Genomic DNA, 27,049 nt, shown 5'->3' with positions numbered 1-27,049 from the left:
TCTTTTTGTTAGCCTCACTGGGGCAGCTATGGGTTATGTGCTTTTCCGAAGGGCACTTCAGTTGTGGCATTTAGCAAGGTTAAAGCTTTGCTCTTTTCCCTTCCACACCCGAATTTATCCTGTCAGTGTTCAAGGTTAGAAAACGCCTCAGTTTAGACTCTGTTTCTCAATGCCCAGGCAACACAGTCCTTATAGGACCATTTTCCATTTTACACACCATTTTCCATTTACACTTTCCATAACTGGGGAACATTTTCTCCATTGCATACATCAATCACATGTTTTTTCTGTTGGATACATGTTGATTAATCAAGAGAGAGCAACACAACATTTCATTTTGAAACATACCACTGGTTTATCATGTATTCCACAGATACATACATAAAGTAAAAAGAGGTTGGTGTCACTGCACGTCTAGGCTAAGTTACAAATATTAATGGCTGGCTAATTACATCAGTTGTTGTCTCTGCTTGAGAGTAGATCCTAACGTTATCTACATAACTTACTTATAACTGATGGAATGTCTTTGGTCATTACAGTAAATTGAGTCCAACATAAGGGTTATCAACACAGGAAGTTTGACCATAAAAAGTAACACATTTGAAAATGATCTTAAAGTAATGCTAATCTGTAAGGAAAGTCCTGATAAGTACAGAAAGGAACATTATTCTTTTATTTGTTGTTCCATAACGTCACTAGAGCCTTCAGAGATTGTAACTGAAGTTAAAAGCTGTACAAATACAACAGCTTTTACATTAGCAAATTTATATAATTATTGTCATCATTACATTAAATGTTTAGAACCGGTTGTGCTATCAACCTTTGTTAGAGTCATTTAGCTGTCAATGTAGCTGAAATAGAATCATGAAGTAGGAAATGTGTTTTCATACATAAACATTGTAAGACAAGCAACACATTATGACAATTTTTCAAAATAAGTGTTCAGAAGGAGATTTAGGTTTGTTTGTTGTTTATTTGTTATATTTTTAACATTTTCCATAGAAAAGCAAATTAAACTGAACATAGAAAAAAAATCACTCTATAATGATGTAGACTAGTAGCATCTCTTCTTTTATTTAGAAAAATCTCACTTGCTTATAGAAAGGGACAATTTAAGCACAAACATTGCTTTATAAAGTAGTAATCTCAATAGTGAGCTGTGGGCCTCTCTTGTGCAAATGCAACAAATTAGGAAGAAATTAGTAGGTCATTACAACTTGATTTCCTCTACTTCAGCTCTATTTTAGAAACGTGCTATATTTAGAAAGTACTTAGGTTCAGTGTTTTATAATAAAGGTAAGGCCCAAGGAAAAAGAACAGATTCAGGTTCCTCCAGGATTAACCACAAGGTCGGATGATTTTTTAGGTCTGATGTCTTCATAATCCATTTTATTAGGTTTGTCTTTTAATTAGGAGCTTCTTTTGCTAAAACGTTACCATGCTTGTGACAGTGGGACTTGGTAAGTACTCTCACATGTCCCTCAAAAGGCTCTTCAAAGTTGTATTTTTTATTTTAGTTGCATGGCCCCAGAGAGAGTAATCAGTGCAGGTAAAACAGTGTTTCATTTAGGATTTCTTTAGCAGTGGAGGCAGGTTTGTCTGAACAACAACCAATTTTTTTGATGAACTATACGGCACTTAATATCTACAACAGGTCTACACTTAGAACGGACCCGCTGTGGTGACGTTTTTGGTGGAGCTGTTCGTTTAATAGTTAGTAATAGTCCATCAACAGTATGTGGAGTTAAACTGGACGGGCCCAATAACTTCTCAATAATTCTACTAGTTGTTAAATTGTAATGTGAGCTGCAGCCAACAGAGGCTAGATTTTTTGTACAGCCGTATTTCTGATACCGTGGTGGCAGGAAGGTTGCCATGGTGGCCCACCACTAGAAAATCAACAAAGAGGAAACGCTGTAAAAGCCTGGTGGTCCTGCAACCTTGTCTCAGTAGGATCTACTCCAGCTGAGTTAGGTATGCTGACTGAACAACAACTACTCTGAGTGCATATCCAGGGCATGACAGCTTGCTCGCCTTGTCCCACTCTAAATTATCATGATCTATGTACATACTGCAAATACAGTCTCAGGTTTTGGATTATATACTGTATTGTTCATATAATGATCAAGATGTTGTTATTCAACGCATTGTGCTTTACTTTGAGTACAGTGGTCTACTTTAAATCAATCCCTTTAAGCTAACATTACCTAATCTGTTGATTTAACATGTTTAAATGGCTTAAATGTCATTGTGTACACAGTCACGTCTCATAGAACATTATGTCCAGCTCTTTCAACAGTATTACAATGTTTGCTGCTAATTTGGGTCATATGTGGCTGCTAATGTGAGCCGTTGATCCATGAAAGCACCTAATATATCAAAATTTGACATCTAAACCAAGTATTGTGTTCTTTTGTGGGTTGACTTTACATAAGTGCAGGACTTTAGCAGTCCTGGGTGTGCACCTCACACACACCATTTTCTTAAATGCATTTCAACTTCAGTTCTATCTATGAACTTTCAAGAGTACTGTGCCACCCTGAGACCAAGTTTATCCTGGTTAAATAAAGGTTTGAATGAATGAATGAATGAAAATGTAGTTCTTCTCTTTAAATGGGGGCTTGCAGCTCTGGATCATTAGTCCTAGTTAAATGAACCGCACTGAGGATGGTACTAATGGAAAGAACAGAGAGAAGAGGCTTTTTACAAGCTGTACCTGATTTAGTTTTCATTTAGTTTATTTCACATATTACAGTTTGCATTTAGCTTTATTAAAGTGGAAGCTGTTTTTTTCTTGGCTCTGGAGGTTTTGTAACTATCCACAATATGTTGTCTCATATTAAATGTTTAAGCAATGGACATGCTGATTGCTTGTCCATGCCGGATAAATAATACACTTTTTTGCTTTCTTGCCGAGATTTAGACGCAACAACATCTGTATGGTAAATATGTAGCTAGAGCCAGCAGCTGGTTGGCTTAGCTTAGCATAAATACCGGAAATGGGGGGAAACAGCTAGCTAGGCTCCTCTATCTAAAGGTAACATATTCTGCGTTCATATTTAATCTTTTGACTGACCGACTAATCTGGTTTGAACTAGTGAAAAAAGTCACATCCACGGTTAAATTGACACTGCTTTAAAGATTATCTGTTCACTGACAGATAGGCAGGCAGCACTCGTTCTTCTATCCAGTTTGGACCGGTCTAATGAGGTTGGTAGTTGTAAAAGGTTTCCGAGCCTGGAGCCTAAAACCTTTGGATATAGGATGTTTCTTTATCTGATAACTTTTAGTTTTCTATTTCAGTTCATTAAATGTTCCAAGCATTCCTACAAATCTCCCACAAATCCCATTAATAATATCTGCCTGTCTGTGTTGAACTGTTTGGTGTGTTGAGTTGACCGTTTAGTGAATGATTTATAACCAATTAAACTGTGACTGGGATTTGTGCCAGGAAAACACAGCCAACAATGATGTGGAAAGTGCAGTATCTCTTTGATGGTATAACTCATTGCTAGCACATGTTTTGACGTGTACAGGTGTGTCAAAGCCTATTGTTTCTTATAACCACTGCCTGGCGAAATATATGTTGTGTGAATATTCAGGTGACAGTGTTTGGGTGTAAATGTCTGTTTAAAGGAAGAGAGTCAGCAGTTCTGTTCTGTGCATGTGTCTACTTGTCATTTTGTGTGTTTGAGTGTGTACGTGTAGCTAACACCACCCATGTAACCCTCTGATAAAGACTATTCAGAATTGCACACATCTAAAAACACAACCGTGAAATTCTAGCAGTGAAATGCAGCCTCACTTGTAATATTTGGTGTTGTTGTTTTTAGAAGAAACCTTTTCATGAAATCTGATTTTTATCAAATTAATTAATAATGCTAATGTCTAATCTAATTAATATCCAAACCTTCATTGATTGTTCGTGAAGAAGAACTCAGAGGTTTTTCTTGAGGTATTTACTTTGTCATCGTGTTAATCTGAGGTTCTAGGAATAACATTAATTTAGTTACCTGACCGAAGGGCTAATCCGGACACCGTGCAGTGTTTCTGTGTTTTGACTGTGCAGATTACAGAGTGGAGAAAAGGACAGCGCTGCTTGTTTGGAGGGTTTTCTCTCCTGCAAAATTCTCATACTTTACCATACTTTTCCCAATAACCCTGGTTTACGGAGCCCTGAATGCATCTCATGGATAATTAAACAGTACTTTAGGGTCATGGTTATGGATGTTGCATCATTTCTGAGAACTCACATTTATTTTCCATCAGTTGGGTATGTACTATATCTGTATGTAATGCTACTAAAGTACATGAACCCTGCTAGCTGTTGCTATGGAGACATCAACCAAAGCTGGAAAATAGCATTCTAGCAAGTTTACATTGCTTTCCCTGATACTGTCAGGAGTACTGCACTGTAGATGTTAAACTAATTATTCACAGTTCACATAAAGCTAAACCTCTGACTTCAAACTTCCATCAGTGGAGTGGGTCCCCTAAATTTAAGCTTAGTGTACGGATTGGATTGCCTTTTGAATGCAACGCCGTACTCTATCCCACCCCTAATCAATTAAAGTAACACAAGTTTGCTCTCTTCTGTCCACAGGTTGATGAACACAGAAAACAGCCTATTACAAACCAGGGAGGAGGAGGGCGGGACATTTGAGCGGGCGCTTCTGGCCTCTGAGTTCATCGACTGGCTGCTACAGGAGGGGGAGATGGCAACCAGGGACGAGGCAGAGCGGCTGGGACGGAGGCTTCTTGAACATGGCATCATCCAGCACGGTGAGGAAGACGGGACAGCTGTTCCTGTTTTTTATGTACTAAAACAATTTAAAAGGACCACAGTATCAAGGAACACTTGTATCATTTAATCAGTATATATAAAATTGGGATCAAAGTTTCAGTAATTTAATCTGAAGTTTTTCAACATTTTATTAACTGCTGCCTCTTCAACTGAGTGACACACAGTCTGACTGGCAGTCACACTATTGACAGATTGATGGTTTGTGAATGACACTTGGTTACAGTAAAGCCATGCTCTTTCGGGTCATACAATCTGAATCAGACTTCTAGTCAGCCCTGTCTGCACACTAAACATACCATTTTGACTCTTAATTCATCCTTGTCAATGTCAAGTGCAGTTCAATTTGAGCTTGCAGCAGTTTTCAACACAGGAGACCCAGCTGGCCACTTTAGTATCATACATATGTCTTGATAGATCTAACCTGGATTACAGTTACACCTTTCTATTTAAAAGATCTTATAAAAATATTTCTAGCCCTCACACCTAAAACAGAAAAATAGCTCAACACACTCTCAAAAGGGAAACTAGAAACTTTTCTCTATTTCTCCTATGCCTTGACCTAACCTGGCTGAGGTCAACGTTCAAGAGTGAGTTACTGAATGTTACTGAGTAATAAACATGAGGAAAATGTGAACTGAATGACACAGGTGTCAAATTAACAAGCTCTACTGGCTACATACTCTAGGACCAGGGCTATCATGTATCTGTTAATATGTGATATATATATATATATATATATATATATATATATATATATATATACACACATACACTTCTTTATGTGATTGGTTCAGCTTATAGTTGTAGCAGTTGTGACTCTTTTCTTAAAAGTAAAAGTACTAATACCACGTTATGATAATATTCCTGCATTTAAAAAGGCTACTATAGCTGATTGAGTTGGAGCTAATTTTACCAACATTAAATACTGTACTGTCTCAAAATCTGTTATATCATATTTAATCGTATTATATTAAGCTGATCATATGTTTTGGATGTAACATTGCAATCCCGTTTGAGAGGAACTAGAAGCCAAGGTGTTTTTCATAGTTAATTAAGAAGAGTATTAATGCTTCCTCTTTGTGCCCAGTGTAATCAATCGTGTAACTCCCAGGTGTGAATGTGTGGTTGCAGCCAATTAAAGGCATAATCAGCGCCAGCTGTTGTATTACAGTACAGGCCATACAGTTGTTGATGTCTTTCTTGCTGAGAAGGTATTGTGTGAAGATGTTAGAACATCGAGTGAGTGAGGTAATAGGTAATAGTTTGTGTGCGTGTGTGTGTGTATTTGCCTGTGAGGTGTGTCCTACAATGCCTGTCATTCTCCACTCTTTGTGATTTTCTTTAACAATGGACATAGATCCTGAATGAGCTTCTGTCCGGTCACCACATGATATGGCATTTGATTTGAAGCTGATGTCTGTGGTTTAAATCAGTGTCTGATTAAGTTAGGATGAGTAGTACTACAGAGAAATGGCATGGCCTCAAGTGCTGTAGTTTTTTTTGTTGCATTTAGACATACAGTATTATGCAGTTTTCTCCATTCTTTTTATTGTATCTAAAATATACATATCTCATGGCTGCATTTTAAGAATAAATACACATTTGTATAAATCAAATTAAATGAAGGCATTGAAAATGAACAATAATAGCCTTCAACATAGCTGGTGGTTGGCATATGAAACTACTTTTGGTGTGGATTACAGACTGTAAATGTCCAAAAGGAACAATACATCATAAAAAGACCATGGCACTTCACTTATTTAATGTAATACAGCGCCTGATCTGCTTCCTACTTGCCTAATAGTGTCATCCTCCCTGTGGAAATAACTGCTCCACTGGTGACTGATATGTGGACTTTGCACTGTTCATATCATCATAAGCCTTTTTTTTAATTTTTTTTTATTATTTTTTTACAGCAGGGAGAGAGAGCTATTTAAACTAATTTAGTTGTATTGATAATATGTTTACAAGCTTTAAGTTTCAATTAGTAACACATTATAAACGTGTTAGAGAAGGAGAGATACTTATACTATCTTATCGGCTGTGTTGAGCAAAGGTCATGCTCACACATGTATACATATAATGTATGGAAGGCAAGTCTGGGTGGATCCACATTGTGTTTAGTTATCATTGTTTGTGGGACAATATGGCAGCTATTTTTCCACACTATACATCTGACCAGCTGGTAGGGAGAGGCGGCTTTAAAACAGACCTAAAAGAAAAAATTGCAGATGCACATGCTATAAATAGTGATTTAAATTTATAAAACAACATTAGGGGTGCACTATTCAGAAAATGTCCCGATTCAATATCGATTTTTAGGCTCAAGATTCAATTCAAAATCAATTTTCAACTTATAATTGATTCTCAATTTAAAAAATAAAAAAAACGATTCACAATATGTCAATGTAGATACTTTTCCCATGTGATAGTAAACACGCCAAGAAAAAATAAATATGAATACATTTTTGGAATTCTTTGAATTGATTTTGATTCTATAGAGCTTGAATTGCGATACAAATGTTAATTTGCACACCCCTAAAAAACATAAAAGGTCAGAGTAGAGTTTCTGTATTGCTGTGCCAAAGACAGTGGGCCAAAAGCAGGCTGCAATTATACTGGGCAAGGCTTTACACCGTAAATCTTAAACTAACACAAGATCTTCCTAAATCAGTTTAAACCAGCGTTAAAATAGTTAGAAAACTGGCAAGAGAAACTAGCATTTCTAGCATTTTACAATAGTTCCGTCAGGAGTGAAACCATTCTCTAAAGTCAGCCATAGTGTGTGTTTTTGCTTTGTCACATTTAATAAAGGATTTTGTTAGGTTGACAAATAGCTCTCCCCCCACAAAAGGACATGTGACAGTAACCACAGGCCCAATGTGTTTCTTATTGTACTTAAGGCTGATAAATTAAATGATATTAAATGACCACACGGTAGAAATAAACTAGATTAGCATCTAGCTTTTGGTCAAAGATGTCATCTATACAATAACTGTTTAATAGTAACTGATGTTGGAAGGATGGTTGAAGGATATGAAACATAAAAAAGTTCAATTGTGTACCCTTTTATTTCTCTGTACATCTATTCCATTTTGAATTTGTCCTCAATTAAAACATCCGAATCATGGGAAGTAGAAAACTTCAGATTCATGAGCACTACATGAGTGGGGAAGTGCATGAATAGGCTTGATGACTCATCTGGAAATGACGTTAAAGCACAGCCTCTGATGAAAATGAACCAGCTTAAATCGCAAACACTGGTTGTTGGGCTTCCGTTTCTAAGCAGGTTGCTTTCCAGAGACATGAACATACAAAGGCATAAATCAGATGAGAGAAATTTAAAGGGAGCTTCACAACAACCAATAACAAAAAAGGGACCAATAATAGATTTTAAAAAAGTAAATAAAATTAGTTTATTTTCAATAGATGACAGATTTAGCTACTCTATATTGAAGACTGTTAACTGTGTGTCTCATCCTGAATTCAGGAAATACTTTTAAGTTCTTTAAACAAAACTACCACTAAAACAAAAACAGGGCTTGAACATTGACAGTTACAATTAATTTTCTCACACGCATATTGATTCAAATAAAATTGTACCCTGGTATCTCCTCGGTCCAGCTGGTCTTATCGGCTCAGCTGAGGTCGATGCTCTCTGGGGTCACTTGTGTTTGTTCAGCATAGGTGATCTCAGCTCAGTGGACAGTTTGTTTAGTGCTGCTTAGCTGAGTTTAGAGTTTCAGGCTGAGAAACATTTATTCATGATTTTTTTTTTAGCTAAGTTGGCCGGTGGAAAGATTATTCCATATTCCTGTAGTTTTTAAAATATTTTGACTTGGGTGTGAGGCGTTAGAGTCTGACTGACAATCAGTATATAACTACATTTAACAGAGAAAGATTGTTCTCTCTACGCGTTTTAGTACTCTATATCCACAACATTCCACTTCCGAATTGCCGCCGGAAATTCTGCTGGATGTCACCCATTTTGGCCGGATGCCTGTCACCTTCCGCTTTCTTGGTGTTGTCATTTTAAAATCCAGGCAATTAATGAGAACTATGGTTAACTGCTCCTCAGATATCTGCAGGTTAAATCCAGACAGCTAGCTAGACTACCTGTCCAATCTTAAATTTCTGTTGCACGGTTAAAACAACTTTGGAATGTACGGATGTTCCACCAAAACAAGTTCCTTCCTGAGGCTATTTTGCAGAGGCATTGTTGCTCCGTCCGGCGCTTAGCACCACCCAAGACGATAGTAATTAGTTTAAAGAAATAAAATAAGCCAGAGCACGTTTTTCTTTCATCCCAATGCTGTGTGGACTAGCCAGACCCTCCTCCGCAGCGCTTTGGAGGAAGGTCTGGCAATGCGAGACTAACATTTTAATAATTTCAAAAGCCTTATGTGTATTTCTACCTCTCTCTTGCTCTTCACCAAAGCTTAATTATTCTCTCCATGTCTGTTTTTCTTTGTCAACAGTCTCCAACAAGCATCACTTTGCCGACGGACCCCTCCTCTACCAGTTCAGGATGAATTTCCGGCGACGACGGCGGTTGATTGAACTTCTTCACGAGCGCAGCCGCTGCATCCCCGAGAGTCACGACAGCCCCTTCTGTCTCCGCAAACAGAACTCCGATGGAGGCAACACCAGCTTCCTCTCAGGTACAAACTGTACCATGTTCATGTCTAATTTCAAATAATATAGTTTGCTACCTATTCGTAGCGGTCAGTGTGTGGTTGGCAGAGAAGCTGATGTTACCTGTCCGACAGAAAACTTTTAATGTGTTCATGACAGTTTTTTTATTCTCTGCAAAGTTTAAATATTTCCTTTGGTTATTGGATTCTGTATTCTAGTAGAAAAACACAGTGATATTTTAACCCCTCTAGCGTTATCTTCTGTTGACACACATACCCACCCACACACATATGATGACTGGTTTCCTTGGTGGTATTTGCCATATGAAGATAATGGGAGTAGAGCTGTTTGTGCAACTGTCTAGTTGTCTAGTTGATGAGTTGGCTTCTGAAAAAAAAGTAGTTAAGCTGTGGGCATTAGCAACTTCCGCTTAGCTTTTAGATAAGATGTGGTTTGTTCAGCTTATATCATACTCATTAACTGGTGCCACTAGAAAAATGTCAAACATCTGCACTCTGTGCCAGGGGATATTTTTCTTTTTTCCCGCTCTTAATGTGAAAACAGCACTCAACAACTTCCACAAAAATATTTCCGTGAACATAAAATGAATGGACACAAAGTCTAGTTCTTTACTGTTAGCAAACTTTATCTGAATATACCACTACTGGAGTCATTGATTTTCTTTTAAAAACCTGTAACATCCCTTTTTCGAAGACTGTTCCTCTGGGAAACCTGGTGCATTTTTCCCAAAGTAGTAGCATAAAGTACTTTTACTTTAGCAAGCAATGGTAGCTAGAGGGAAACGAGGGAGAAAGACCTGAAGTGTGCAAACATATTAAGAAAACTGGAAGTAATGGAAAAAAAAGAGTTTACAAAACAAATTAAAAATTTATATTTCTTTTAACAATTAAAAACAGTTCAACCCTCTCTTTTCAAACATCTGTGCTGTGTCAAATGATTCCAGTCTGTATTTTGCGTCATTGCCTTCTTCTCCTGTCTGTCCTTGCTCTAACATCTCTCTTTGTCTCTCTCTGTCTCAGTGAGTCCCACTAAAGAGATTAAAGTTGTGGTCGGTGTCCGGCGGAGCAGCTTGAGCAGCAGCTGTGGCAGCAGCGGTTATTACAGCAGCAGTCCAACGCTCAGCAGCAGTCCACCTGTCCTTTGCAACCCCAAGTCTGGTAAGATGACATGGACACACAAATATATAGTCTAATTTGTGAAGGGCCTCACTATGCAGTTTCATTCTGTTTTAGTTTATGGATCAGCATTTATAAAACTGGTTTTCTATTAGTTCTTTATTATTCATGTTGTATGAAATCTGAACAAGTTGTGTTCCTGGTTCTCACCCAATGCATGCAGATCAGCTGTATCCATCTCCTAATGAATAGATTGCTATAGAAGTGGAAATGATGTGTGGTTTTATGTTTACACCAACATATTAATGCCTCCTGATCAAAGCCTAGTGATGTTAACATAGTTATTATACTTTAAATATGTTCTTTTGACTTTTTCTTACACATTTTCAAACATTACAGTTAATACTCAACACACTAGTTTCTTAGTAGTAGTAGTAGTATACTATTACTTATACTATAAATTACTTAACCTAATTCCTATCTCCTGCCATTTATCATTCATGGCTTCACTTCATTGGACATAAGTGCAAGTGATGGTCATTTAGTAGAGATTTGAATCAAGAAGTGATGAGGTGTGTCCGTGTGTGTCTGTGTGTGTTTTCCTTTCATGTGTATAATGCAAGCAGAGTTCTTGACAGTCTATTTGTAGCACCAGAGCCCCCTTGACATACACAAGATATACAAGGAACAGGAAAAGGAAAGCGCACACACACACACACCAAATTCCCCTCTGTCACACATTAACCTTAGTAATTGTGCATATCACATGATTTGAAGATAAAAAGTCAAAAAATATAACATTCACAGTAGATGGTACAAAAGTTATGGTATGCATTAATGAAGCCAGACAGATAAAAAAAGATTTGGGCCTCTGATGTGAAGTAAAAATTACAGACAATAAGGTATTAAAGAGAAGTTATCTTGTAGACCTGATCGGATCAGGATGTCCACAGAAAGATTATAGAAATGTCGGGATCAAGAGGATATTAAGGTTATTCTCACTTCATTTCCGGCCTTATCAGATTAGAATGAAGTTCCACACAGAGTGATTTGTCAAGAGCACACATACTTAACAGTACTCCACGCCACAGATGTACTTTCAGGTTTATGCGGAAGAAGTAAATGCTATTCAAGTCATTTTAGCACCTTTTTTAAACATACTTTCTCCCACATTTTCTTAATTTATAGGCGTTGTTTTCTGTCTGTACGAAATAATAATAAGAGTTTAGTTACATACAACATCACAACTGAAGTGAATAGATTCTATATACATCTGGCTCCTGGTCGTTGACCAGTCGGCTAGATCTTCCCAGCTTCTCAAAATGTTCATCATTAGTACTTATAGAGTGGATGTAAAAAAATTACATAAATATTTTGAGACACAAATGTCCAGTTTAAGCCGGTGTAGAATCATTTTGATGTGTGTAATGGTGAGGGGAAGTTGGAGGAGGGGACGGGGAGCTATATTGTTACAGGAAGCAGAGAGCCTCAAGGCCCTGTTAGCATGTGACTGACATCAGCACTTTCTACGCACTTTTAAACTAAGTGTGTGTGTGTGTGTGTGTGTGTGTGTGTGTGTGTGTGTGTGTGTGTGTGTGCGTGTGCGTGTGTATGTGCATGTATGTACAGTGGGGCTCAAAAGTTTGGGCACCCCAGGTAAATCTTTGTATTAATGTGCATAAAGAAGCCAAGAAAAGATAGAAAAGTCTCCAAAAGGCATAAAATGACAGATACGACATTTGAATAATATGTCACAAAAAGGTAGATTTTATTTCCATCATTTACACTTTCAAAATAACAGAAAACAAAAAAATTGCGTCTGCAAAAATATGGGCACTCTGCAGAGTTAATACCTTGTACTGTCCCCTTTGGCAAGTATCACAGCTTGTAAACGCTTCTTGTAGCGAGCCAAGAGTCTTTCAATTCTTGTTTGAGGTATCTTCGCCCATTTTTCCTTTCAAAAGTCTTCCAGTTGAGATATCGGGGCAGTCTGTCACGCACTGCTCTTTTAAGAGATTTTCAATTATTGTGAAGTCAGGAGATTGTGAAGGCCATGGCAAAACCTTCAGTTTACACCTCTTGATTTAATCCACCGTGGATTTTGAAGTGTGTTTAGGATCATTATCCATTTGTAGAAGCCAGCCTCTCTTTAACTTCAGCTTTCTCACAGATGGCATCAAGTTAGCGTCCAAAATTTGCTGAAATTTTATTGAATCCATTTTTCCTTCTACTTGTGAAATGTTCCCTGTGCCACTAGTTGCAGTACAATCCCCAAAGCATGGGATCACCCCCATGCTTAACAGTTGGACAAATTCTGTGCCCTTTTTCTCCAAACGTACCTTTGCCGAGCCAAAATGTTCTATTTTAACTCATTGGTCCACAGAACTGTTTCCACAAGGAATTATATATAATATATATATTATATTATATATATTATATATATAATATTATATATTATATATATATATATGTATTTCAATTTGCAAACTTCAAACGCTGATTTTTGTGGTGTGGACATAGAAGAGGTTTTCTTCTGATGACTCTTCCATGAAGACCATGTTGTACAAGTATCTCTTTATAGTGGAATGGTGTACCACAACTCCAGTGTCTGCCAGGTCTTTCTGGATGGATCGTGCAGTCAAACGTGGGTTTTGACTTGCTTTTCTCACAATCCTGCGAGCTGTTCTGTCTGATATTTTTCTTGGTCTTCCAGATCTTGCTTTAACTTCCACTGTTCCTGATGACTGTCATTTCTTAATTACATTCCAAACAAGCTATCTTCTTAAAGCCATCTACTGCTTTGTGAGCTAACTATTTTCAGTTTCAGTTTTCTAGACAACTGCTTAGGAGAAGCCATGGTGCTGATTGTTGGGGCAAGGTCAGATGAGTCTGGGCATTTCAAACCTTAAGATTGACATCACCTGGTCTTTCTAGACGATGATTGAGAACAATCCATGACACTGTCAGGTCTCAGCTTTCTAAAGGGGGCGGTGCATGCTATAAACTCTGCAGGGTGCCCAAATTTTTGCAGATGCCATTTTTTTTGTTTTCTGTTATTTTTAAAGTGTAAATGATGGAAATAAAATCTACCTTTTTGTGACATATTATATATGTCTAATCTGTCATTTGATGCCTTTTGGAGATTTTTCCATCTATTCTTGGCTTTTTTACCTGGGGTGCCCAAACCTTCAAACTGTATGTGGTCATGTCTGGTTATCACGGTAGCAACAAGTAACATTTTGTGTGTGTGTCTTAACAGTTCTGAAAAGACAAGTGAGTCCAGAGGAGCTGCAGACACCAGGAGGACCTTTTGTAAAGAAGACATTCCTCACACACACACACACACACACACACACACACAGACGTCGGTGTGGTTTAAAGTGTGCTGGGGACAGAGACTCATTTGGAAGTGCATTTCCAGAAGTGTACAATGACGCATTCTTTTTTTTCCTCTTTCGAGCAGGTAATGTTTTGAAAGACGCTGTCCTGTACCTTGCTAATATAAATGAAAACATGGTTCAATGTACCTAAACAATGATTACCAAATTTCTCTTTTATATTGATCCTCATAACCACTGAAAACTATCAAAAAAGAATAATTAAACCAAAAGTCTAATTATTATGGACATTAAACATTTCTGCCTCACATTTTCAGCAGGGCAGCAGAGCGGCTGTGGGTTGACTCCCCATGGTTCTCATGGGCTTTAGATGTCGTGTCACGAGATCTAAAGCCCATGAGAACCGTGCTTAACGTGATTTTTATGTACCTAAACAACAATCAATCATCACCAAATCATTGTTCATTGTTTAGGTACATTAAACCATGTTGAGTCTTTTCCTTGCCAATGAAGAAAAAAACGTTACTGTGACAAAACTTCTATAATCGTGGGATTTGGGTTTAGTTTTTCTGACAGGCTTAGGCGTTCATGAGAAATTTGGTGATCATTGATCGTTGTTTGTGTACATTAAACCACGTTAAGCTTTTTCACACTAAGCGTTTTTCACGTTAAGCGTTTTAGAATGTCCCGATATAACTCTGTTGTGAACACAGAGGCGTGAGTCTTTGCCTGCCATGTTGGGATAGAGATTGTTGTTGATTTGTTGGAGTATGTCGCTCAAGAATTATTTGTGTAATAAACCTTTTTTTTATCAAAATTTAGCTAGAGTTAAAAAAAAAAAATTGGTGGGTACAAATGACTCATGGCGAAATCGCGTACCCAGCAAAATCGACGCCTATGTGCGCGTGCACACACACACACACATACTCACACACAACCAAATTTTAACAAGTAATACTTCAGGGTGATGTTGTCACACATACTCACAGTCACACATTCCCTCTCAAGCACACACTCTTGAGGATATATAAAGCAGGATACATAAGTCATGTGCATATGCAAGAAACTCCAGCACGTGCACACACAGACTCACACACACTCACCAATTTGCACTTTGTCTATGATGAATGTGATTGCTGGATGCCAAATGAGTATCACACTTGAAGAATACAAACATTTGAATGAGACAAGGGACACAAATTTTATATGTTTAGAGAAAATAGGTTAAATACAAACGTGTCCTGTCCTGATGTCATGTCCTACCAACATTTCATGTCTTCTCGTTGTTCCTCAGATTGTAGGTGATGCTGTGGGCTGGGGCTTTGTGGTGCGAGGCAGCAAGCCCTGTCACATCCAGGCTGTGGACCCTGGAGGACCTGCGGCCGCTGCTGGCATGAAGGTAAAGACAGGAGACTGTTAATGTCTGTGGCATTTTGTTTTACATGTGTGAGGAGTTACTGTATGTAATAGGTTGCAGTACTCTTGGAGGAATGTGCATGCCTTTTTGTTTTTTCAGTTTTCAATATTTAAATCAAAACTTTGTGTTTGCCTTTGAGGGAGCATTTTCTTTGCTTGGTCGCTAAGCTAAGTGCTTTGACAGTGCGGGTTTGAACAGTTTTGTATTATTTAGACTTGGGTTGTTAAGTCTGCACTTAAATATACCCTGTTATATTTAAGTGCATACTGCGAGAGAAGTGTTAAAATAAAGAATGATGGAGAGGAAAAAGGAAGGAATAGAAAGAAGAGAACAGGGACGCATCCTGTAATGAGGAGGAGGGCAGGGACCGGAGCTGTAAAAGCAAGAAAAAGTGTTGAGAGGGGAAAATAGTAATAAAGAAAGACAACAGGGTAATTGTGGCTCTGCTGCCACAGCTGAAGGTATGTAAGTAGAATGGCAGCAAGGAATCCTGGGAATGTAGAGCATGGCAACATAAACCACACCGTGGTGAGAGGAGGAGAGAGCAAGGACTCAATAAAATAGCAGCAGGAGCCAGAAATAGGAGCAGAGAAAGGGGGGGAAACATAAGGTTATCAAGAACATAAAAAACTATTGGTTGTGTTGTTAAAAAGTCAACATTTGGATAACTAATAATAATATAACTAACTAACAATAACTAACTAACAATGTCCAGTGGACACTTGATATACTGAGGAGAACATTAAAATGTTTCTTCAGGCTTTGATTATCATCAGTTCAGTTTCATGGAAACCCAAAGGGGACAACCCTTTAAAAGAAACCTGAAAATCTGGTGCTAAAGGCTTTTTACATATGCAGTCAGTCTCCGCGTAATGGCAGCTAAATGTAACTTTGCCAGTCTGATTAAAGGGAAGGATTTAAACTCAGTGACGTCAGCACAAAGACACATGAGCCGAAGAGTGTGGAGGCCGAGGAAGGAGGCAGAGGATCTTAGGTATTGGCACCGAATGAGGAAACAGTCAGTGGAAATAATATCACTTCTGCTTTGTGTGTGTGTGTGTGTGTGTGTGTGTGTCTGTGTGTGTGTGTTTAGTCTAAATGTAATCTTTTATGTGCTGAGGGCAAAAACCCCAAACAAAACCAGAGTATTTGGTCTGAAATTTGAGATATTCACTCACTATCATTGAAGATACTGTAACATTCCTAGTGTACACTAAAGTGTCACTAGTTTATTTATAAGGGGTTCATTACACCCCCTGCAGTTCCTAGAAGCTTAGTCCTGTTCAACTTCACCGGAGTAGTTTTATTGATGTGTAATTAAGCAGTATCATGGTCCAGCAAAGGGAGTGCAGTGCTGTGAGGCGTTGGCACTGCGTTCTAGGCAAAAGGCCAAAGGAGAAACCTACACCCACTTACCTCAGAGGGGGAGGTAGTAAAAATCACCATGAAGCTCTTCCCATTATTTTTACAACGTGGATATAATCACCAGAGTGTCTCCTTTTGAAAGATTCTGAACCCTAAAAATTACATTTAAAGGTTAGATGATTTTAAAAGTTGGATGACTTAGAATGTATTAGGTTGTAATATTCAAATATAAATAAGTCTGACTCTGTTAAAGAAATTCTTTTACATTTTTGGGAAATACACTTATTCCTGCCAAACCCTGGAGTCTTGACGTCAAGGCGAGGTTGCCAGGCAACCAGAAGACTTCAGGAAGTTGTTGCTCTAGGCCAAGCAATAGTCTGAAACTTAACTCTCCGTAAAACCACCAAAGTTGCCCCCTATGCTTATTGTAATTTATAAAAAAATAATGTGTTAATTAGTGAGCTTAAAAACAGGATGTGTGGATTAAGTCAACAACAACTAATTTTCATTTCAGGCCAAATTTCTATCTTTTGTTTAGCATTCAGTTTGAGGGGGCCGTCATGATACCTGATTAAATGCCCAAATTATTATCGATCTGGCTCTTGGACGATCAGTTGGATTTCAGGCATCCATCAGCAAGAAAGCGAAAAAGCATGGCACACCATGAATAAATAAAAACAACAACCCGGGAACCGTGTTTGGTTTCAGTCCAGGCAGTTATTGTTACTCTGGCTTTCTAATTCCTCAAGGGACATCTGTGCAAATATAGCCTCAGGTCATCCGTCCCCTGAGTACTTTTGTAAAGAACAAATATCCTCTACTTTTTCATACAGCCGTTATTGCTGTATCTCAGCGTGGCCTCTTAAAATTTTTGTTCATTCTCTCTCTATGTATTCTCTTTATGCATGTTTCTATCTCTTTCCTTTTTTCTATGTAAAAAATATTTTACCCTCTGAGTGCAAGGAACCATTAAGTCCAGCTGGGCCCCAGCCAAGACTAAGAACCCCACTGCCTGAAAGGAGAGAAGAATGAGTGGGAGAGAAAGTGGGGGAGGTTTTTGAGTTGGTGAGAGAAAAGGTGGAACAGAGAGAGAAATTAATACAAGTCCATAATACTTTGACTTTGCAAGTAGGGATATACAGTATAGGCTGCAGAGGTTTAAACGTGATTACGGTAATAGTCTAAAATTCCTCTGCTTAATATATCTCTCTTCTCCAATTATGTCTTCTGTCTGTTCTAATCTCTCCTTTCCTGAAACACTTATCAAGGCCAGAAAAACATCTCGTAGCAAATGCTGTGTAAATAAACAAAAATAGTATTGTTTGTGAAGTAAATAGTAACATTTGTGTAAGGAACAGTTAGGGTTTAAATAGCTGCTCCCTGTAAAATGTTTCCCGAGTCAATGGTTTATTAAACACATCTGTTAAAGTTTTTCTTCCAACGTGACTCCGTAGTCTACGTCTGCGCTTTGTTGATTTATAGGCAATACAAATATCAGAGTGATTATGTGCTTTTGTTGTCTGTGACATGCCAAACCTTTTTTTTGCATCCTGCAGAGTTTTTGGAAAACATTTGGGAGCCAGTGAATTGGGAGTATGCGTGCGTGTGTGAATGCTTGCAATAAGACAAACCACAGCAGAAGCTGAAAAAGCAGCATCCTGTTGCAGTAGCTAGAAAGCAGCTCAGACACCTAGTCTTATTTTTGTTGAGTTTGAGCGGTGATTCAATAAAAATAAGGGAAGAGGGTGCAGGCGTGACACAGGAGTGATTTGAACATGACTGTTGTACCTTGTGTAATTTATGTCAGGCAACAATATCAAGTTTTACCTGTTTCTCTTTGAACTTTGAGTATGTTGTCATTTCTGTGTCCTACTGAAACATTGTCTGCTTATTTGGTTGATAGTTTGGCTTGAGTAGTCAACCTTTTAACCTGTTTAGGGGCCTCAGGGCAAAAATGACATTATGCAACAAAAGAAAACAACATTTTTGCTTGTAAGCAAAAAAACTGCAATAATCTAAGTTGCTCTATATGCGTATTTGAATTTTTCTGCCCAAGGGTTAGATGAGGGGATCGATACCACTCTTTTTGAAGTCTCAGCGACATAGCCAGTTACAGCTCATTACAGGCCCTTATTATGTCAGTTGACATATACTTATTTAAGCAGATTTTCAACTACATTAACAAAAATCTGTTGACTCACAGTAAACCTGGAGCTTTTGCACCCCCTGAGGCTTGGAGCCCAGGAGGTATTTAATCCTCAAAGACAGCTATCCAGTTTAGATTCACAGCCATTACAATGGATTCCAGTGCAGACCCAGACTCACAGTGAACAAAAAAAAGCACTACAATGTCCATAGAAACAAACCACTCTGCAATATAACCCACTTCTCCACCACAGATGTTGATCACATTTTATAGACTGCTGAATACACTATTTCCACATCACGCTATCATCCCCCCATTGCTCCAAAGCACAGCAATGATGAGTATTTTATTTCCCAAATACAGATTCCCGGTGGAATAATACTTGTCAGTTTCTTATTTCTCTCTTCCTCTCATTTCTCTCTGCACTCCCTCTATCACTTGCACCTTCACTTGTTTGACTCCATTTTTGTGTGATTGGTGCTTATAATGCTCTCAACTTTTACACCAATCATGTCTCCTCTCTCTGTCCATCTTTTCTTTAGGTGTGTCACTTTGTGGTGTCAGTGAACGGACTGAATGTGCTCTCTCATGACTACCGGACCGTCAGCAACCTGATCCTAACCGGACCAAGGACAATCGTCATGGAGGTGATGGAGGAGGCATAAGTTGAAGGAGAGCTGCAACAGAATTCCTCATAGCTGAGTAGAAGGTTTAGTACTTGACCTCAAAACCACAGTGACAACAACAACGTGGACGTCTTGAAACGCAACTCCCACTCTCTCTGTTCCAACATTGTTTGAACAAGGCGGACGACTGAGAGACGCAGTGTGTTTAAGAATGTGTGTATTCAAGCTAAGATAAAGATTCAACCTGTAGACAAAACACGCAGGTTGTACTTGAATTTTCATTTTTTTATTTAGAGGCACACACATAGAAGAGTGAAAGTTCCAAGAGCCACCACTTCAACAGACAGTGATCCAACTTGTTCAACGTGCCCACAAAGACGCTGTCTTAATGAAGAGGCCCAAGACTTTATGTGCAGAATAGGAAGAGCTATGTTCCCTGTTAGTTTAGGTCCAAACCAGAACTGTTTCATGAATCTGTTGCTGAACCCAACAAGTGTTTTAAGGATGAGAGATGGAATTAGTCATTAGAAGCAAGAATTGAACCAGTACAAGTAGAGACTGAAACATTACGGAATAATATTTAGTGCTTACACAATCAGTGACCTCTCCCCAAGTTAGTTTCCAACCATGGACTGAAGCTCCTGATCAACACTGCCCTCTGCTGAGGAAGACAGGAAGACACACACAGATAGGGAGCATTTATCAAGGGGGTAAGCCTCTCCCTCTAAGCGTAGCTCCCATGGCGCCATTTTAATGCTACAAAGCCATCACTTGCAGTTAGCATCCCATTCACTGCCATTTATTTTTGGCGCCACTTTGACAGTGAATAACTTTACATCTGAAGTGTTTCAAGACTCTATTTATCCTTTGTTTATTTCTCAAGAAACACGACAATGTATAAAAGGCTCCATTACCTTGCACCTCACAATATGGCTTTGTAGCAGACGATTTTGTAAAAATAGACTAACAATTGTGTCATAACCATGCAACTTACTGTTGCATAGTTGACAAATCACAGTATAGTCAGGAGAATCATGCAGACAGTTTGGACTTCCATTTGCTGTTTAGGTTTAGTTGCTAATGTTAACTTGCATGTTAGTTAGCAATAATTAGCCTGTGCCCATGTTATCTCCTACAATATACCTACGCTCTCCGTCTCTGCCGATTGGGAAGGATTGAAATTTCTCTTGGCACAACTACATGAAGACTTACAACTTTCAGACACGTTGTCCACTTCATAACTACGTCGTAAAGCTCAGTTGGAGGCTGCGCAGTAATGCCTAGCCATCACCGGAAAAGTGCTTCTATTTTCTTTCACTGGTCTCCTTCCAGAACAACGGGATCTGTTGGTCCACTTCTTTAACTGTCTATGGCATTTATACAACATCTATGTAAATCACAAGTTTTGTTTAGTTGGGTTTTTCCTTGCTTGTGGAACCAGTGTGTAAAATAGAAAAAAAGACAAATATATGGGGCTGAGTCCTTGGCAGCGGCCGCAGTTTTGAATACGACCTGCGGCCCTTTGCTGCATGTCACCCCCCTCTCCCATTTTCTGTCTTCAAGCTATACTGTCAATTAAAGGCCATAAAAGCCTTTAAAAAAACAGACAAATTTCTACCCTTGTCGTGTGAAAGAAATTAACAACTTAATCGCTGCCTAGATAGATTTATGTGTAGCTATTAGGAATTAGTTAACATAATAAAAATGCAGTGATATGCTGTATGTGACAGTAACAGGTACAATGTACAGTATTTACTATAGAAAAGTTACTTAACGCAAGACTTAACGCACAAACAAACGGAAGAAGTCCTGCTTTAGGATGAAGCCTCAAATATTGTTCAAACTAAAACAACATCTTAGAGACTTCAAGATATCACATGATATGCAAACCAGAAAGTTGAACATGTCAACAATCAAAAAATATGTAATTATTTGTAACAGTTAAAAAATAAGAGTTAAGATAGCAAATATTCTCTATTTTATGTACTGTACTGTTGAGATATTCTTAACTCTAATATTTCTAAAACTTGTTGCATTTCTTGCCAAAAAAAAATGTATGTACCAGTGGCAATGCCAAATAACTCCTAAACTATTACTAGAGTCATGTTATGCCAACAAGGTTAAATTTAGAAACTTAAACGCTCTTCTTAAAGTGAACAGTTGATTCAGTTGACCGTAAATACAGAAATTGTATTTACATATTATTTGATGTTTGAAGGATCGAAGGGTAGAATTACTATGTTAGCACTTAAACTATTGAAGATTTGTTTTTAATTGACAAAAGCACTTAAAGCATAAAAGCTTTCCTATTAAAAAAAGAAAAAAGAAAATTAGAATTTAAAAATTTAATTGCACATATACATGCAAAATGGAATTCACTTCCAATGTACTGGCACTGTACTGTAATGTGGTGGCAGCAGAAAACCTGCCGCCAAATATTTCTATTTTTATTAGTTGGTTGAAACGACACTTAAAACAATCCCCTAGACTGACATTAGCCTCCAAAATAATATCAGAATTAACTGTATGTTTATAGACGGTGCCAACATGTGCCACTTAGACATACTAGCATGATAAAATCATATTTAAAAATTATGATGATAATAAAGAGAGCATGGATGTGTGATGCTCACGTTGCTCATACAGTATGTGACTGTAATCCATAGTTGACTCCTGAGTAAACACTTGTTTACTTGTTTTTCTTTAGACAAAACAACACTGCCTGGTTCAATGAATATGTACTTACTGTAGTTTAGTCCTGATGTACAATTATTACTAAACACAAATGCAGTAAACCTTTTCATTCAACATGAACATAATATATCCAGGAAGTCTATTTTGACAAAATGTAGAATTAATACACACTGTATGTCACAGTAAACTGCCTTTTGGGTCTCTGAGTTATTCAGTGGACATCTTTTTGTTTTTTCGGCGTTGGTGTTGCACGCAGTGAAATGCATGACTCCTGTAAATCTGTGCTTATGTAGCACTAGCTTCTAATCCAAAGCAATTGTTCAGTTTATTGACTACTAGGACTGAGTTAGCTCTCAAAATAAATTTAAAAATAAAAGTAGATTTGGGTCTTCAAAACTTACGATAACCTCAACTGTATAAATAAGAAGTTTTTTAAATTGTTCTAGAATATTTTACAGACATTGGTGATGTTCTCTGGTTGACTTTGCTAAACAATTTTGACATTTTGTCTTAGTTGCTAATCTTAAAACTGTCCACTCAACTATTTTAACATAGTTCATGCACAGCTCATGGGTAGTTTTGTTGTGGGTTTGCTGTGTTTGGAGAATATATAATAGGGACCCTAGACACAGATTTTAATGTTCTTTGATACTTTTTTGTTGGACTTCTTCCACACAGCGATTCAGCGGGTAGCGTGACAAAAAAAAGTCACATTTCATGCAGACAGTAGGGATTCTTTAGTCAAAGGTTTTCATTAGTCTACGGTAGAGATGTTATTGGTCTTTAACAGCTGATATCTACACTCAGCATGGGTTCACTTTTTCTCAGTTTTTCTTTCATTAAAAACTTGCCTACCTGCAGCTTTCAAACCAGTATTTGTTCTTTTAACTGGAAGTGATCGGGCTGAAGGGTTGGGGTTCTGATAAAGGACATGGAAAATGGAGCCCGTTTTTCTGAAGGCAAGTTGATTACAGTCACAGTTGAGTTTTGGCAAATGGAAATATGCAGAAGTGAAGCAGAAGTGTAAAATGTTCACTTCACATGTATTAAAAGGTCTTGGAGTTCTTTGTGGTCATAGCTGGCTGAAACAGGTTCACTGACTCTTCAAGTCTGAAAGCATTCGCCTTAAGACCTCATTTTTTGCTGCTAATCCCAGTTGGTGGTCATATAATCTATTGTTTTGTTCCCAGATCTGTTCATCTCTGATTTTTTTGTTTGTAATAAAAGTGCTCGTTGTACCGGGCCATCGTATATCAGTTCGGTTGACAATCACTGTTTTATGGACACCACTTTCAAATAGCGGTCTCAAAGCAATGGTCAGACAGAATGTATTTCACCGCCATCTTCTGCATTGTGCTGTTGATATTGTCAGCTTTGTACAATTGGTTAACTTGATTAATTAAAGGGATTCTTTTGCTTTATGTTGACCTCATGAGGCCGGAATAAGGGCCCAAATATTTTCAGTGTTTATTTTCTCCGCTATCAGAGATTGAATGTTGGGTTTGATCTCAATATGAGCTCACAGTACCACAGTCTGTTCTTGACAAAAAGCTAGAACTCATTCTGATGTATTAAACAGTTGATTAAGTGTTTAATAAACAAACCGATTCTAATCTGTGCTTATGGTTTCATGTCCAGGGTGGTTGAAGTCTTTTTACTTAATCATTTTGACTTTTGGGGTCGGATTTTAGTTTAGTCCCATGAGTGTATTGATTTTGCATATCACAAAAGCAATTTTTTACATGATAATAATTATAGAAAACATCTTAATGTAAATATAACTGCGGGCTTAAAAACGGTCGTCTTTCTCAATAAGTCTTTTAAGTTGCAATTTGCAATTGCATTACTGTAATTTTTTATTCAGTATTAGAAAAAAAACAAGTGGCGGAGGTTCCCAAATCTGCGAGTTACCAGATTAAAGACATTTTTATTTATTAATGAATATTCTTTTTTCTAATGAAATATGCTTTTACCTCTTCAGGTCTATGAAACGTCCTATCACAACCTGTGATGAGGGCTCACAAGTAGACCATTGCGCCATTTTAAGAGACCACAAAAAATTGGAGATGAGAGAAAATGTTGAAAATATCAAATTGACTGCTGCATATTGTCACTGAACCCCCCCCCCCTCCTGGTTTGGCAAAAAGAAAATTCTGATATTCCTTTCTCTCTCTTTTTTTGTACAACCAAAAAGCTACCAACAGGGGGTGCTGCTTTACTGTAGACAACAATCTGCACTGCATGAATTTTTGTTTTACCCTTCACATTTTAACATAAGTCCCTTCATATCAGAACCAGTAGTGTCTTGTTTGGACAATTTGGTGGATTTTAGCAAGAGACCATACTATAGACTTTATAGAACAACCCGCCCAGTTTGGTTTTAGTCTGCGTGTGAATATGATCCACAGGAATAAAACATCAATGCACCCCAGCAGCAGAAGTTTCAAGACTAGCATTATAATTGTTGATGTCTGGTTATACATCTTCATTCATCCAAATTCAGTCTTTTTTTTACCTGCTATTATCTCAGTATTTATTGAGGTGTTGATGACATTACAAGCTTCATAGATGGATGGTCTTCTTAATTGTTTTACCCTCTACAGGTTTCTCCCTGGACTGACATTTCTGATCTCACACACATCTGACATTTAAAATAATGACTAATTTAGGTGAGCTGCAAAAGAATTGATCAGTTTTGACCTATTCCACACAGTTTGGTCATTTTGTAGTGACATGCTCATAGTGGCCAAACAGGTACGTGGGGCTACACATTATTGGGAACCTAATACTTTTCCATTACTCAGTATGCTGGTGAATACAATGAGATAAGGCCACTTTAAGTGTTACCAGAGATTGCAGTTAATATGAAATGTGCTTTAATTTACTATCAATGGGCTTTCATCTCCACCGAAGAGCCAATTCATGACTGATGCAAGATGTCTATTAATAGGCTTTATAACATGTTTGATTGCTCTCTCTCTCTCTCTCTCTCTCTCTCTCTCTCTCTCTCTCCCTCTCCTCTCCCCCCCCCCCCCCCCTTTTATCCTCAAGGAGGACTGACAGATAATCCAACTAGAACAGCCTATCAGATGAGAACCTCACCACCTTTCATCCACCCATCCCTCTATTCATTGCATTCACATATTGATTAGCTCAGAAGCCAACCTTCATGTCAACTCAATTCATTTATCCGTCTGTGTGTTACCGCTCAGTAAACAGAGGGATACATACACACAGGAAATTAGAAACTGTTACACACACACACACAGACACAGACACGCACAGAGTGCAGCCTGCTGTACAGTTTTTGCTTGAGGGAAAAAAAATCAAGAAGAAAGAAACGAGGGTATAACATTCAGACCACCAGTGAATCACCAATGATAGGAAATATGTTTATTGAACAGAATAAGTGCAAAGCAGTTATTATTTTACACATAATTTTCACTAATTCAATTATTCAAAGTTGTCAGTCTTAGAACAAATGTGTGGCAAACATTTATAATGTTTTTGGAGGAGTGGTTGGTATTTTTCTAAGTGAATTTTGTTCTTTTCATGGGAATAATGTGTTGATACAATGAGCTCGCTGCATACAGAATCACAGTCACTCTGCCAAAGTTACTGTAGTAATCCAATTCCACTAGAGCCAACACTAAAAATGTGCACGCCCAGAAAAGCCTGTGATGAAAGCATTCACCAAGTGGCATATATTATAAGATGATATTAAGGTTTAAAAAGCCCAGTTGGTCTAATTAAAGCAACACCAATGCAGACGTTACAAGCCAAGATCAAGTAATTAAGAGGCTAAGAAACCCTCTCCTGACAGTGACAGAAGCCAAAATAAGAATCTAATATGAGGTGCATTAAAGCAGGGTTTTGGTTTCATTCAGTGTTCGACAAGGAAAATGAAAACATGATTTCTCACTCATTCCTATCCCGACTCTACTCTTCACGTCAGTGTTTACTTAATTATATGTGATGGGATTTTTCAAATAAGTGGATGAAATCAAGCACACTTTCAAAGATGCTATAAAGTTTGACAAAAGCCACAGAAATTCTAAATGAAAGTTTTTTCTTCTGGGTTGGAATTCTTTGTTACAAATTGCGCAAAGTAAACCATATTTTACTTAATGCTGGGTGACATTAAATATATGGTTTCAGGCTATTATTATATTTTCATTTTTTTTTAAAAATTATGTCATACGTTACATTATGACAGAGCAAATAATGTAATACTAGAAAAAGTAAATACGATTCACAGGAACACAATATTCTTCAAAGTTGAATTAGCTTTTTGACACAGACTGCCAATAAGTGTGGCTGCTGCTTTGATTAAATAAAGCTTATCTGTGTTATTACACAAGGTTAATATAAAGCTTTTTGAATATATTATGAAGAGAAGAGATGAAAAGACTCATGCAGCTGAAGAAGAGGAATGTTTCAACACCTACTCAGGGTGATGGACTAAATGCCTTTGAGGCATGATTACTGTGTTTTCAAGTGAATTGTCTCCTGTCCTCCACTTCCCTCCCCACGGACGAGGAACTCAGGACAAGTCACAGCAAGCAGAAATATCAGCCACCTGCCAAATGCTTCTTGGACTGTGGCTGCCAGCTCTGTGAATTTGGCTAGCCACTCTGGCAGGAAGTCACCTTTTGTTCAACAGGCGTTTCTTTTTGAAAACTTATTTTACCAACTAAATGGTGGGACTGGAAATAACATATACATTTGATACTGTATAGGTACAGGAACACTATTTTAAAGGGCCTGATAAGGATGCAGGTGCATCAGTGAGAGAAGGCTAACTCAAGGTTAAAGTTTAACCAAGACATTACCAATAATCTATTTTTATAATGTTCATATGTTCTTATCTTTGTTTGGCATGTTAGCA

At 37.9% G+C, this 27,049-nt stretch overlaps 1 protein-coding gene across 5 annotated transcripts in view; it reads left to right on the top strand.

Annotated features, from left to right (window-relative positions):
- The window catches only part of deptor (DEP domain containing MTOR-interacting protein), a 26,662-nt gene extending 6,937 nt beyond the window's left edge, over window positions 1-19,725 (top strand). For 3 of the 5 annotated variants that reach the window (XM_032517410.1, XM_032517409.1, XM_032517412.1), the window contains exons 5-10: window positions 4,604-4,782; window positions 9,283-9,465; window positions 10,480-10,617; window positions 13,835-13,848; window positions 15,208-15,312; window positions 19,384-19,725. In XM_032517410.1, the coding sequence (XP_032373301.1) occupies window positions 4,604-4,782; window positions 9,283-9,465; window positions 10,480-10,617; window positions 13,835-13,848; window positions 15,208-15,312; window positions 19,384-19,506 (742 nt within the window). In that variant the 3' untranslated portion in view covers window positions 19,507-19,725. Of the gene's footprint in view, window positions 1-4,603; window positions 4,783-9,282; window positions 9,466-10,479; window positions 10,618-13,834; window positions 13,905-15,203; window positions 15,313-19,383 lie in introns of all 5 variants that reach the window. The other 2 variants (XR_004332259.1, XM_032517413.1) reach the window with 2 other exon arrangements.
- Window positions 19,726-27,049: the final 7,324 nt, after the last annotated feature.

This window comes from Etheostoma spectabile, chromosome 6 (genome assembly GCF_008692095.1).
Source record: "Etheostoma spectabile isolate EspeVRDwgs_2016 chromosome 6, UIUC_Espe_1.0, whole genome shotgun sequence".
Taxonomy (NCBI): domain Eukaryota; kingdom Metazoa; phylum Chordata; class Actinopteri; order Perciformes; family Percidae; genus Etheostoma; species Etheostoma spectabile.
Note: the sequence above shows the minus strand (reverse complement) of the source record. Positions and strands in the feature narration are given on the sequence as shown.